The 14496-nt window shown below is 47.8% G+C and overlaps 1 protein-coding gene across 1 annotated transcript; it reads left to right on the plus strand.

Moving 5' to 3' along the window:
* The first annotated feature begins 814 nt into the window (after nt 1–814).
* Nucleotides 815–11517, plus strand: SCNN1D (sodium channel epithelial 1 subunit delta). The gene is made up of 12 exons (XM_040587223.1): nt 815–1136; nt 1978–2230; nt 3675–3868; nt 5310–5413; nt 5793–5956; nt 6547–6645; nt 7265–7382; nt 7912–7990; nt 8630–8687; nt 9450–9505; nt 9849–9924; nt 10167–11517. The coding sequence occupies exons 1-12, from the start codon at nt 820–822 to the stop codon at nt 10578–10580; spliced, it is 1932 nt and encodes a 643-aa protein (XP_040443157.1). The 5' UTR covers nt 815–819; the 3' UTR covers nt 10581–11517.
* The last annotated feature ends 2979 nt before the right edge of the window (nt 11518–14496 follow it).

The following is a 14496-nucleotide window of genomic DNA, read 5'->3' on the forward strand; positions in this document are numbered from 1 at the left end:
TCTTTGGAAGCAATCCAAGAGCATTTTATTTTAAGTAGTATCTGCAATGCTTCACCCACATCCTATTTTGGGTAATCTCCCTCTGTGGTTTCAGCCGAGGTGGTGGTTTTCCCCACTTTCTTTCCTGAACGCCCGATTCTGCTCATCTGAACCGCGCAACACCTACTGCATTTCATCTTGGAAGAGGCTCTGTTTCAGGGATGACAGAAATGAATCCTGTTTTACCTCCGTTCTGCAGAACGGGAGATCACACAGCAAAAATTAAAAGCAAATCCTAATATGTCCCTTGAAAGTCAGATTTATCCTGATTCCTTGGCGTAAGGATGAAGCCATATTGCTAGTTCTGAGGCAGCCTTGTTTCGTGCCTCGAGCCCAGCACGTTTCACAAGCAATATACTCGTAACAAAAAATTAGTTACAGACCTGTATTAATGCCCGACGACAACGTTTCAGAATTAAATGCTGGTCCTTGGTGTTCTTCGAAAGAACACTACACACCCCTTTGGCTGCAAACTGCTCGGCAGCTGGTGCATTAGTCACTTCACCTTTGCATACCCGTGCTAACGGGGAAGTCATAGTGGAAGTGCGGCAGCACGCCCCGAGTTACTGGGGCAGCGCTGCGCGGGATGTTTGACCTCTTGGTTGCTTCCCTGTGTCCAAACTCTGGAAAGACGGATGAGTCTCACCTCACAGTTATTTTCAGCTTTTGCTCATAACAAACTCATCGGTGCCCTGTTTGAAAGAGCCCATCGGTTGGCTGCGGTCTTTCTAACACGCTAATAAGATTTAATTTTTTATTGAACAGAAACAGACTTAAAGGATGGAGCAGGAAGCGGCAAGAGAAGAGGAGAAGAAAGAAGGCTTGATTGAGTTTTACGATTCCTTCAAGGATATGTTTGAATTCTTCTGTAAGAACACAACGATCCACGGCACTATCCGCCTCGTGTGCTCGGGCAGCAATAGGATGAAAACAGCTTTTTGGACTCTGCTTTTACTTGCCAGCTTCGGCATGTTGTACTGGCAATTTGCACTGATGTTCAGCCAGTACTGGGCCTACCCTGTTGTCCTGACCATGTCAATGCATTCCGAGCCCAAGATGTTTCCAGCAATTACCATCTGCAATCTGGACCCATACAGGTAACCTGCACTCTCCCCTTGGCTGCAGCCGTATCTTTACGGTCCACGAGGGTTCAGGGAGCATCAGCATCCTTATGGCTGCAGCCCTGGAAGGCTGAAGGTAGAGGGAGGTCTCTCTGCCTCACAGAGGTGGAAAGGGACTATTGTTATTTCCAAACTGGTTTTAAGATAAAAATCTTGTTGGGAATTGTGCAACAGCATGTACAATTTATTTCACACACTGAGTCAGGATAGAGGGAACTCTACCTTGTGACTTGGTGCAAGCTGCTAACTGATTTTATGCTCTGATAAAAACAGCCTTTCCCTGAAAAACATGGGTACTTTGTGGTTTTATTCCTAACCGGACTACGGATTTCTGGAACCATGCATGTTAGAGCTTATTCTGCTTGGTTTCTCTTATCACAGAATGTCTTTAAGGAAACAATATACTGTCTGTGGAAGTCTGTGTGGCTCTGCTTGTCAAACAAGGCTCACACGGTAGCAACAAATTATTGAGATGTTTCAAATTACATACTAAAGGAATTATGTAATTTCCTTTGAATAATTATTTAACTGGCTGACAGAAAGGCTAGTTTGTGCACAGCTACAGGTTCTGAGGTTTTCAGTGGAGAATCCAGCAACTGGAAATTCACCTTTGGAGCTCCTAATAAATAAATTTATTGAGGTTAGGTATGCTAAGCATAGGCACTGTGACTGCTGGCTTTTCTCACACAGACATCAAGGCCCGCAGAGACCAGGAGAGCAGCCTTTCCGTAGGTGCTGTGAGGGTACATAAAATAAAGTGCTTTGGTCTAATAGAAAATAGGTTTTCACAAATAACTAATATTTCTTTTCCTTGCAGGTTTGAACTGGTTAGTGAACATTTGGTTCAATTGGATCACATGGCAGAGGAATCGATTGCTTTTTTGTACGGCATCAACGTATCAGCCAGCTTATTCCACGTGAACGAGAAAAACATCCACGTGAAAGACCTGTCAAGCATAGGCAATCTCAGCAGACCTAGCTTCAAGCTGAGCCAAAACTTCTCACTCTTGAGAATGCCTGACCACAATAACAGGGCAGGGAAGAAACATTCCAGCGTGGGCTTCAGGCTGGTAAGTGCACGTCCTCTTTGGGATTTTAACCTGGCTACAGACAGGAGTGGCGAGGGCCGGCTGCTCCCCCAGGGATGGGGCAAAGGAGCCTGCCGGCAGGGCAGAGTGGGAACCCATCCCATGGTACCCAAGCAAGCAAGCAGGGAAAGCTCACGGATGGTGGCTGGGTCCAACCATAAGTCCATCTCATCAGACAAGTCCACGGTGATGAGGCAGGTTGAGGATCAGCTAGCCCACTGGATCAACGGGGTCCACGGTGAGGCAGGAGCACCGCAGGAGCCTGGCTGGGATGCAGCAGCTCTACCCCCCAGCACAAAGAGGGGCTGCTAGCCCTGGGCTGGGCTTAAGTGAGCTCCTGAGCCCATGGGCAGAGCCCAGGTGAGGCTGCTCAGGGCCGTTAAGGCATAACAGGGCACTCAGAGCCCTGACATCTCACTAGGTGCCCTCAAAGAAGAAAAAAAGAGTGAAAAAAAATATTTCAGTGCTGTGTAATGACAGCTTGGAGAGTCCACCCCTGCCTGTAACAGTCTGTGCTGATTGCTAGGATTCTTGGGATGTGAAACAGCAGCAACATCAATGATCTTACACAGCCCACCCGCTTGTAAAGACCTTCTGGCAGGGACAAATTCGGTAGGGGGTGGTAGCAGCAGGCTATGGAAATCATTGTACCCCTTTCCAAAAATACACAAAACATCAAGGCTTCGCAGTGAGCCTAGAACGGACAGAGAAACAACAAGGGAGGGTTCCCTCGGTGTCTAACAGCTGCGGTACTGGGGGCACTAGAAATGCTGCAGGTAAAACAAGAATGCAATAACAAATCCAGAGGATGAATACAACAAATACATATCTGTGACTTTGGAGAAGAATGGAAATGCTTCAGGTTCTTCATATCAAAACCAGGGTTAGTGTAGGTAAGAGCAGAAGCTATGAGAGAGACATCAATGTGGCTAGAAAGGCCAGCAATTTTTGCCTGATTATAATCATCTTGCCCTATCCCGAAGTCCTTCACCAGGCACACTGCCACCAGAATCTGGGAGTGTTCATCTGTCTAAGGCCTGAGAAAGGACAAAGAAAGTGTCTGTGTCTTAGGACGTGGTTCATGATTCATGGGTTGTAGAGAATTCCCACCAGCCCTGTCCTTCCTTCTCCCAAGGTACTTGAGTTTGCCCGTCTGCTCTCTCCTCCTGCCTCTTTTCCCCTGCACTTATCCCCTCCAGGTGAAGCAGCACCCCTATATTCAGCTTCAAGGAGAGAAGGTGCTTAGCATGTAACAAGATGCTCTCCAGAGGTCCCTCCCATTCAGTGACTCTTTGATAAATGCAATGATCAAAACCTTTGCTTTCTGGAAAAATAGAGGTTCCCCTTGCCCCTGTATCCAGTATTGCCTTTACCCCCAACCCCTGTTGTCCTGTGCTGAATGGCTCCATCTCTTCTTTTCTTCCAGTGCAACGCCACAGGTGGGAATTGCTTCTACAAGACCTATTCCTCCGGGATGGATGCAATTCTTGAATGGTACAGGTTTCACTACATGAATATCATGTCCCAGCTACCAGTTATAATCAACATTTCTGATCATGAGGAGCAAATTGAAGATATGGTCTACTCCTGCCAGTATGACGGGGAGCCCTGCAGACCCAGGTATGGTATTTCTTGAGGTGTTCATTGTGATTTCAGCAGAGCTGAAGGGTGGGGGGGACTGAGCTGACCCCACGCCTTCAGCAGTGCAGGCGCTGAACCTCGTGGCGTACTGCACCGCCTGGCCCTTGTTGGACATCTGACTGAAAGGAAGAACAGCCTTTCATGATCGGAGCACGGGGCTAGGAACTTGGAAATTCGTGTTCTGCCACGGCTGGCTTCTCTGGCTGCGCGTGAGTGTCTTAGGGTGGCAAAGAAACCCAAGAGAAATTCAGCCGGAATTAAACCTTTAGTGGTACAAAGATGCATTGAGTGGTAAATGGTGAATGTTGAGCTGCATGGGAGGAAAGGAGCAGGAATCCTCAGCTATCCAAGGGATGAAAGTGGGATCTCTTTTTGCTGTAACTATGAAAAGCAGGGAGGGAAGTGGAAGAAGGCTCTCATGACTCAGATGTAGCACTTGGCCCCTGAGCACAAGGATTGTTCTCAACTATTCTGCCTGAAGAACGAGGTGAATACCAAAAGGGTCAGGTGGCCTTTTGCATCCGTTTGTCCCTAGAGGCAAGGAAGGGAGCCTGCTGCACGCACCCGAGGCTAAGGTGTGACACCATGTTCCTGCATGCTTACGGTCTCTGCTGCTGGAAGCTCTTCCAGCTGACATGCACCACCCAAGACAACGCTGTGCCTCGGGCACGCGAGCCGTTTGCTGGCCTGCTTGCTGTCAGCTGATGGCTTGTACCAAGAGCAGTGCACTCATCGATGACACAGAATAAGCAGAAGGCAGATGGAAGTGGTTTTCTGAGCACTTTCAGCAAAGAGGAGAGGGGTCCACAAAGTTTTTTGTAGATCATTTTATGAGATAATGGCCTGGTTTAGCTTTGCTGGAGGCACATTCTTCTGCACTTAGTGTTTCTGATGCTCTCATGTAATGTGTCTCCATCTGTGCACTTGGTGGTGAGCATCGTCACTTTTGTGCATGTGTTTACCCAATTCTTCTGTGAACTGGCGGAATGTGGAGGCTGACTTGGCCAGGAAAGGTCAGCATGATCATAAGTGGTGTAATTTTAAGAAAACAAGGAAAGAGAGGATCTGTTTCTTCTATTGATTAGAGCATGGAAATGGTGTTTCTCCTACTGATTAGAGCACAGAACTTCAACCTTCCTGGTTGTTGGAACAAGCAGGGAAAAATTTAGTCTACTGGGTGGAAGGAAAACAGGTCAGAGCTCTGAATTTGTCTCCTGTGTTTGCTGCTCTGGCTGTAACCGTAGGTGAGCAATGAACCCCTGGGCACCTGATTTTTTTCCTTGTCTCCAGTGAATTAACAACTCTTTCCCATAGACACTCCTGTACCTACACACACACACACACAAACCACATCCTACATAGGAGTAGAAGTATTGCTACACTCAGAATTAAACCCCATCAAAATCTCTTTTGATTTCAGTGACTATGTTCACTTTCACCACCCAGTCTTTGGAAGCTGCTATACTTTTAACAGCAAGGGAACGGACCCTTTTTGGACAGCTACAAAACCAGGAATTCCTTACGGTACGTTATTTGGCAAAAGGTGGGAGGAAGAGCTACAGTTAATATCGTTTGGCTATGAATTAAATATGTCTTCTGTACGTGACTTGCTGACATTAGCCCTCTCTTCTAGTCTGGTGGCATAAATTATATATAACCATGTGTATATAATAGCCATATCAGCTATTATCCTCACTGATATCAAGCAGAATATTATTTTAGTTTTCAAGCAGAGTGTTATTACAGTTTTGGAACAGCCTCGGGCAGTCGCTACCTGACCACTCACCAGGTCTCTAAGGAGAAAGAATGGCTCTTGTTCAGTCCTGAGAATTCCAGATGTAGCAGTATTCCTACTTTGGCTCAAAACAAGTTGTTCTAGGCTTCCCTTTTCTGTGGTTTACAGGCCTTTCCCTTATCCTGAGAGCAGAGCAGAAGGATCACATCCCACTCCTGTCTACAGTAGCGGGGGTGAAAGTGATGATACACAACCACAACCAGACGCCATTCCTCGAGCATGAAGGCTTTGACATCAGACCAGGCATTGCAACTACCATAGGCATTCAGCAGGTTAGCCGCTTGCCCAAGAGCGTTGTTTCTTTTCTTTCTGGCCGCGGAAAGCTGCGAGGAGCTGAACACTGACTCATATGACAGACTCGTGCGACGCTTATGTTCACTTCTTGGCTGCGTGTGTGTATTTATGCAAGCCCCTTTTCTCTCTTCACTGTGCTCAGGTTCCCACGGGTAAAACAAAATTATTCCAAATGTGCAAGTGGCCTTTTGGTCCTTAATACTTTGGGGACTGGTTTGTTTTACACTGAGCCTCTTACACCTCTGACATCTCGTTCTTACAGCTCTACGCAGGGCGCTGCGTGCGTATATTAGAATGAGAACAAATACTTGGAAGTGATTTAGTTATTTCGACACGATGAGTTACAGCTTGTCAGCTGAACCATAGCAACTGACCACCTGCACCCTCCTGCCTTTGCCCTGTTCATATGTTTCATATGCATATGTATATGTTTTATTAGCAAGATACAGCTCATGTATTACTACGCTTCCTGTCCTTTATATGATGCTCCATCCTGATCAGTTTTTATGGTGATGGCTAGGTCCAATTACAGCTCCTAATCACTCAGGCCTCTTTTCTGTGTCCACAGGATGAGGTGAATCGCCTGGGTGGCAATTATGGGAAATGCACGACTAATGGCAATGATGTGAATGTTAAACTCCTGTACAACAACTCCTACACCCTGCAGGTACTGTCAGAGTGGCTGACTGAGGCCCCAGCTTCTTCGGAGTGGATAAATAGCTAGCGAGTCACACCTTACTCTCCAGAGAGCTTTTACAAATCAGCAGGTTCATTGCTGGAGAGAACAGAGAGATTCACGCCCCTCTGAAAAGCAGCTGACAAATGGGGTGTTACAACTTGAAATGTGTCTTGTAAGACAGAGTGGGGGTTCCTCAGTCCCAGACACTGGGGCTCTTCCCTTCTGGTAACACAAGAGCCATCAGGCAGTGAGACGGTGGAGGAGCCAGTCTGTTCTCCTAGTACGTTCTTGGGCCATCAAGTTTTTATTTGTGTCAGTAGTTGCTCCTGGCTCTAGATGTTTGGGCTGTTTAACTGAGATGTTCCCAGGCGTAATGATAAAGGGAGCTGGGGAAAATTCTGTCTCGCTGTGTTCAACACTGTTTTCAGAGGTAAAGGGATGAAAATTGAAAGCCTTTTCCATCATCATGCTCGAGTCATGGCTGGCATCTTTTTGCAGCAACAGAATCCGTACGGTGTCCCCTAGGAGCTGCGTGCTGCAGACTGGAAATTTAGGCACTTGAGATTTTCCAGCTTATCCAATCTTTTATGCTTTCTTTATTTTCCAGGCTTGTTTGCATTCCTGCTTTCAGCACATAATGGTTCAAAAATGTGGCTGTGGCTATTACTACTACCCGCTGCCTCCCGGCGCTGAGTACTGTGACTACAATAAGCAGCCTGCATGGGGTAAGGGCAAACGGCTGCTGGCTTGTCCCGGTCGGAAGGGGACACCGTCCTGCAATACTTGCTGCTGACGGGACTCAGGTCACTGCCCTGCTACTTGGTGCCTGTTTTCTGCTTAGACTATTTCCTCGCATCACTGAATCCTGCCAGAGGGCAGCCACCTCTCTGGGCGTTTGCATGGGTATCAAGAAAACATCTTGATGCTATCAAGCACCCCATTACAAAGGGCGTTAATACAGCGTTGAGCTCTTTCATGTTACTGATCTTGGTGGCTGTGCTGGTGTAAAACAAAGCTTTGAAGAACTTCTCTGGGTTTTCTGGATGTCCTGTCCTCAGCAGATCCTTCCAGGGAAGGCACCTGCACTACCTGGAACCATCCTAAAGTGACACTGAGGAAAGCTGGGTCTCTCTGGAAGGGTTCTGTGTGCTCGGGAAGGCCACGTGAGGGCAGAGGGTTTGGTAGCCTTCCATCTGGTAGCCTTCCATCCCCTGAGGAGATGTCTGAGCGCCTTCCTCCCCTTTCTTTCCCCAGGTCACTGCTTCTACCAGCTGTACAACAGGCTCAGAAATCACCACCTGAATTGTTTTGACCAGTGCCCCAAGCCTTGCCGGTAGGTCACAGAAGGAGAGCACAATAAACACCAGCTTGCAGAGGAAAATTCCACCCGTGGAAATGTAGGGAACTTCATGGAAAATGTATGGAGTGGCTGGCCAACTGGATCTTGGCATTTGCTGAACCAGAGGTTTCAGTTTGGTGTTTGAACCTCAATACTGAGAAAATGAAAACAGGACAGCATTAGATAAATTAAAGAAAAAATCTGTGTGTGCATGACAGCAGAGAGGGAAAATTATTTTAGTCACACCAAAATATTTTATTAAGCCCAAACCAAACTGTGTCATTTTTCAATCTATATTACTTTTCTCGATTCACCTTTATTGTTGTAGGTCGATTTCAAAATGGAAAGACATGATTTTAAAGCAAAATATCAAATATTTGGGGGTTGAATGCATCAAAGAAAAGTTGTCAGCGTTTTGAAACCGTTTTAGTTTTCCTCCTGACCTGAAGAATTTTCAGGCAACCGCTGGGTTTATTTTCTAAGCTGACTTACAAAGCTTTTTCCAAGGTTCTCAGGAGCTGCCGCCAGAGCTTCTGCTCTGGGCAAGTCGTTAGTATTATTAAACTCCTTCTTGTACTCACTTTGAAGTAACAAAAGTCATAGTGATCGTTATCTCCGTTTTTATCTTATCAGGGAATCGCTGTACAAGGTGTCTGCCGGGACAGCTAAATGGCCATCAGCCAAGTCTCAGGTAGTCCATACAGACAGCTGCTGTGCTCAGATGGGATAACTGTGTTTACTGGGGCTGTTGGGACATTGAAGTTAAGGGTGAAAACTCAGGCAGCAGCAATGGAAGCAGCAAATAAAGCAAACTGGTCCAAAACCTGAGCCCAAGGGAATGACTCTGTAGTTGAGATGCCGGACTAAGGTGCTAGAGAGGTACATCTAATTCCAGTTCTGATCCAAACGTCCGTCTGACCTTCAGCAATTCACCTCACTGCCTTAGTTCCCACCTACAAAACGGTGTGAATGGCTTCTTCCAGCGGGTGCTGTGGTCTAACAACCCGCTCATCACGGTTTGAGGGGCTGCAGGGCTGCGGTGGGAACTGAGGCAGCGCGTGACCTCTTGCCGTTTCACACGGTCTGACGGTAAACGGGCATTCAGCCTGTGCGACCGGGGAATTCATTCCCGTGAAAGAGGCGACGATGTAGCTGTAACTACAACCGATACATTTTAAAAGAGGAAATTATTTGGTGGGGTTGCCATTAAAGGCAGAATTTAAGCACCAGAATACTGTACACACCGAAAATATCGGTGTTTCCTTGCTAGTCTGGCAAATGTAGTTACCACTTGATAGCTCTCACGGCGTGTCATAATCCAGTCAATTACATCCTTTTTTATTATTTGCGGTAGTCATTTTATTGCTTGTGAACGCTACATTTACAAAATATTAAACGTCTGAAAACTGGGGAGACATGATTGCCACTAACGTATAGATATACTCTGCTGCAGGACTGGGTCCGCCAGGCTCTGAGGCATCAGAAAGGGTATAACTCCACCAGCAACAGGTCAGTCCCTGCGGGAGGGTGCTCCTCTTAAAACTATGGATTAACTCTTCATCCTTGCAGAATTTGTAGACGTTAGACTGGGAAGGGAGGACAAGAGAGCAATGTGCAGGGTCACCTGATCCACGTCCCATCTTTCCTCACCGCACTGCAAGCCAGTCACTTCGGTAACCTTTTCCCAAGCTCGCGTTAAACACCCTCAGGAAGAAAGTTTGAGTGAGTGGGGAAATCTGTGTCCTGGCAATCAGCATGTAAAATCCAGATGCGAATGCCAGCCGGCCCTTCCACCAGGGGAATGACGCGTGGAAATCCCTCCGTTGCTAACTGCTCCCTTTCTCCAACGCAGGAAGGACATTGCCAAGGTGACCATCTTCTACCAGCAGCTGAACTACCAGTCTGTGAACGAGTCGCCTCTACTCTCAGTAAGTTGCCCTGCACCAGCTCACAACACGGCTCAGTTAGGGTGTGCTGTGTATCGTTGGAGCCTTATTTACAGCCCCCGGGGTGGGATGATTTTTCAAAAAGGATCTTGAAAACGTCACATTTTAACACAGTCACAACAAATTGCTCCCCCAATGGCCAGCAGCTAACCGACCTGCTGGCAATATGCCACCATTTGATGTTCCCAGAGCTCTGCAACGCAGCCCTTTGATTCTTTCCACAGGAGAATCTGCTTCTGTCCAGCATGGGAAGCCAATGGAGTCTGTGGTTTGGATCCTCAGTGTTGTCTGTGGTTGAAATGTTTGAGCTGCTTATAGATACGCTGGTCTTGTCTCTCCTCTTCTGCTACCAAAGGCTGAGGTCAAAGAAGACATTGAAAGTAGCTCGCACTCCTACCATCCCCAGCGTGAGCTTGACTCTGGAAAACTACCGAGTTGTGCAAGAAGAAGCTGGAAAAGCTGACGATTCTGCTCATGATCACCCTTCTGGAGTCACTATTGCCATGGACATCAGCAGTGACCTGCATCTTGCCCCACTCCCCAGCAAGGTGGAAATGCCAGAGGTGCGCCCAGATGTGGTGCTTAATGGATTTGGGTGCACAAGGGACAGCTCTGTGGAAGGGGAACGCAGTAGCTGAGGCTGTTGGTGTGCATGGAGGAGTGGGAGACTCGAAACTCCCCTAATGCTCAGGTGCTGTCGGAAAAGTTGTGGACAGAAACATTCTGGATCCAGGATCTGCGAGCACCTACACCCCTGAGCTTGGCAAGCCTCCCCCAGCTCATCCCAGCTGATTATTAAACCATCCGTGTGTCCTGGCTTCAGGCACCGTGCGATGCTCTTGTGTTCCTAACGAGGCTCTGGGGAGGGGAGAAGTGCGCTCCTGCTCCCCGGACCGTCCTCGTTCCTAGCTTTTCACTTTTAAACCCCGGAGAGGAAATCAGCCTGTGCCTTAAGGCAGGCCCATCTACATTTCACAGATGTACTCAAGAGCGGAGCCAGCCCGGCTGTCAGCAGAAAAGTTCCCAGTGGAGGCTCAGGAGCGGGTGCTGCTATCAGTCAGTGATGTCCCAAGGGTGACAGAGCAGGTGACGACAGGAGGTGGCTCTGATGACAGCTTTGCTCCCGAGGCACCTCTCTGTCCTTGACCTACGACTGTTGCACATTGAGGACAACGCACAGAATGATGCTGCTGAGATGCTTTTCGACTTAACCCGGATTATTTCAAATGAGACTTACAATCTTAGAAGAGAAGAAGTGGGGTTGATAACTTTTTTTATGTCACAGGTGAAGCATCTGATTTATTTAGATTAAAACAGTGCTGCGTTTTTGTTGCAGTCCATTTATAAACAGAGATGTTTTAATGTTAATATTTGACGGTAACTTATGTGTACATAAAATAGCACATTTATTTTTGATTATGATGCTTGCACAGGAGCATTTTACTCTATTACAATCTTGTTTACGACTTTCTGTAGAAGACAAGAGTTAATAATCAATGAGCTTTGTTTTGTAACTTTTTTAAATAATAAAATGCTCTGAATACAGGCTGTGACTGGGGGTTTAGTTTGCCTTTTTTTTTTGCTTTCAACCAGTATTTGAGTTTGTTACTGCCTACTTCTTATTTCTAGGTGTTGGCTCTGGAAAAGACTTTTTCAAAACACCCAGACTCACTTACAGAAGTGTAAAGGCACAGAGCCAAATCACAAAATGAGTTTTGATTCCAGGCATGGAGGTGGGATCCTTGTAGCCTTCAGTTTGCTGCTGACATCATTGGAAGCCGAGCATCAAGATGCTTTTGAAAGTCTTACTTTTGTTTGATTTGCCAGATGATTTTTTTTTTTAATTTTTCATTCACAAGGAGAACTTGCAGAGATGTAGACCAAACCCAAATGAACTGTGCATTAAATGCTTTAATGTACTGGCCAGGTTACAAGGAATGGGAGCATGTGGGCTCCTTCAGTGCGTGATTCAGCCTTTTCTCTGGGTCTTCTGCCCTGGGAAATACAGCTTCTTTGCTGACTGGCAACAGTGATTTTATGCAATAATGCAGTCCAAGGGACCCTGTTGAGAAAGGGTAATGTGAAGAAAAAAAAGCACTAAGGACAAGAAAGAGAGGGAAGGAATTCAGAGTCTAAGCAGAACATCTGGGCACACCCTGGGAGTGCAAAACTCCGGCAGGTGCCATGCAGGCATGGATACACACATCTGTGTGCATACACATACACTTTGCTCTCAAAAAAAGCCCCTCTCAGAATTCCCAAATCTGTTACCACTGGGCCTAAATGGGAAAGCTAAAGGTTAGCTAAAAAGAAATAGCAGAAGGAATCTTTATACTGGTCCTGCTGCACAAAAAAAAAAAAAAATCACTGCAGAATTCTGTATCATGTAATGGAATCGCCAGGAGGAGCCAGGTTTGGGACGGAGGGGTGTGGGATCAAGCAGCAGCATCTTGTTCCTTGGTCAGGTTTGGAACAAGAGGGATGTGGCAATCCAGGACAGGGATCTGTTAGCAGGGGTGTGTGCTTCAGTTTGTACACGTGCAGACCCAGAAGAGCGAGGGGTGTTGCAAGCCAGGAGGGAGATGCCTTGGCAGCGCGGTGTGCGAGTGGGCAGGAGTGGCTGTGGTACAGAGGGGTAGGGCTGGAAGAGAAAAAATGGTGTGGGGTTTGCTATGGGGTGTTGAGAAAAACTGCTTTGCACCTGCTTGTGCCACCTTTAGTAGAATAAAATAATGATTTCTAAGCTAGTGGCAGCACGAGTAATAGGCACCCAGTTCGAAGGTAGCTTAGAGCAGTCTTCTCTGAGGGTGTGGACTAATTTTCAGCTTAGGAGCTACCTCTTTATTACAGAACATTCCCGTAGCCTGATGTAGTTGAGAAATCAGCCACACAAATTTTGCACTAGGGTCACACTTCAGTGCCTGAGATCATCACTGACACATCTGTCCTGTCGGGAGCTCCTTATATCAGAGCCACACGCTTCCAGCGTGGAGCAAAAACCAAGGTACAAATGGGAGTGATTATTATACTCTGAATCACACAGCAATCTGTAGAAAGGTATATAAGGTACGTGAAGGTGTATAAATTCAGAGCCCCAGCTCCCTACTCTAGCTGCCAGGCTATTCTCCCCCGATGGAAAGCTGCTATGGCTCTCACAGCAATTTAAAGCAAGCAGCAGCGTGGGTCAAGCCCCTTCCCTGCCACAAGCTCCACTGTCACAGCACTCTCAGAACCATCAAGCTGCAGCAAGGCTTTTACCATCACATCCCAGGTTAACATCAATAACTAGTTAGCACACCTCACCCCAGCACAGCCACCAATGCCCCACAAGGTTTCACAAGTTCATCTACTGCTCGTGCTGTTTCTTCATCCTCTTCAGGCCAGTCCACCCTGCTTCTTGCCTCTGCTGCATCCTTCTCCTTGTCTCTCCTCCACCCAGGGCTGGCTCTCACTCTCCTCCCACTGCTTCCTCCAAGCCCCTCTCCATCCAGAGGTCCTCCTCCATGCCCCTCAGAGCTATTTAACTACTTAGCAAGAACCAGCCACAGCTGCACCTTATCCCCGTCAGCCAACCCACCGCCCCTGAAGCCAGCCCACAGCTGTATATTATCAGCCGTATATTTCAAGCCGTAAACCTGTGCCAAATGAATTTCATATTTTAAACCTTCTCATACTAAAGTGCTTTGCTGGCTTGTAAAGCTCTAGAATCAGAAAGAACGAGGAAATGTCCATACGAAGAGCATCCAGCCCCAAAGGTCTTTGGACTAACGGCCCTCAGCATTGCCCACGGGCAGGTGGCAAGGGCTGGTAACGCCAGGCTCACCGGCAGGCAGGCTTCCACCCGCGGCTGCTGGTTTTGGGCACGGCGATGCTCAGGAAATCTCGGGGGTTTGTGCCTACCGCAAACCCAGCTTGACCTACCTGGTACCTTCTGACTCCAGTCACTCGAGCCCCTCCTCCCACTGGTGGGATCTGCCTGTTCCCATCGCCCCCGGCAGCACCGTCCTGTGCGTACCAACGCATCCACCCGGACTTCTGCCTCGCAGCCGCTCAAACTGCTGTCCCCTCCCCGCCCCCGCTGTGCCCGCGCTGTCACCCCCTGCGTGCATCACCCCGGCTTCCCAGCATTTCCACCAGCTCCCCACCGCCGATGCCCCCCCACCTTCCCTAAATAAAACGTACTCCCTTTCTGGGAGGAGAAGAAGAAGAAAAAAACCCACCTTTCTGCACTCTATAGAAATCAGGTGGCTGTCCTACGAGGACAACACAGACTCATCTCCCCAAGGTTTATTTAGGACGAGTTTGCTGTTAATTGCTAAGCACACCTGGCAGCACCAGGGAAGTGGGTGCTGACTGGGCTGAGCTCCAGTCTAGACACCAGCTAAGAGCCGCTCCTCCTCCTAGTCCTCCTCCTCCTCCTCCTCCTCCTCCTCCTCCTCCTCTTTGATCCCGACTTAGTTCTGACACCAGTGGGCTGGTGGCAAAGTGGCACTTTGGTAGCAGGAGAGAGAATTTCCATCACCTCCTGCCCTTGGTAAAATGATGAAACCAGCC

This window comes from Falco naumanni, chromosome 3 (genome assembly GCF_017639655.2).
Source record: "Falco naumanni isolate bFalNau1 chromosome 3, bFalNau1.pat, whole genome shotgun sequence".
NCBI lineage: Eukaryota > Metazoa > Chordata > Aves > Falconiformes > Falconidae > Falco > Falco naumanni.

What these genes read in the sequence shown, in the direction of transcription:
- SCNN1D (XM_040587223.1), top strand. Translation starts at nt 820, where the DNA reads ATGGAGCAGGAAGCGGCAAGAGAAGAGGAGAAGAAAGAAGGCTTGATT. An exon ending in AAAACCAGGAATTCCTTACG is followed by an intron (nt 5,414 to 5,792) that starts GTACGTTATTTG and finishes TGTGGTTTACAG; the next exon opens with GCCTTTCCCTTATCCTGAGA. An exon ending in CAGTGCCCCAAGCCTTGCCG is followed by an intron (nt 7,991 to 8,629) that starts GTAGGTCACAGA and finishes TTATCTTATCAG; the next exon opens with GGAATCGCTGTACAAGGTGT.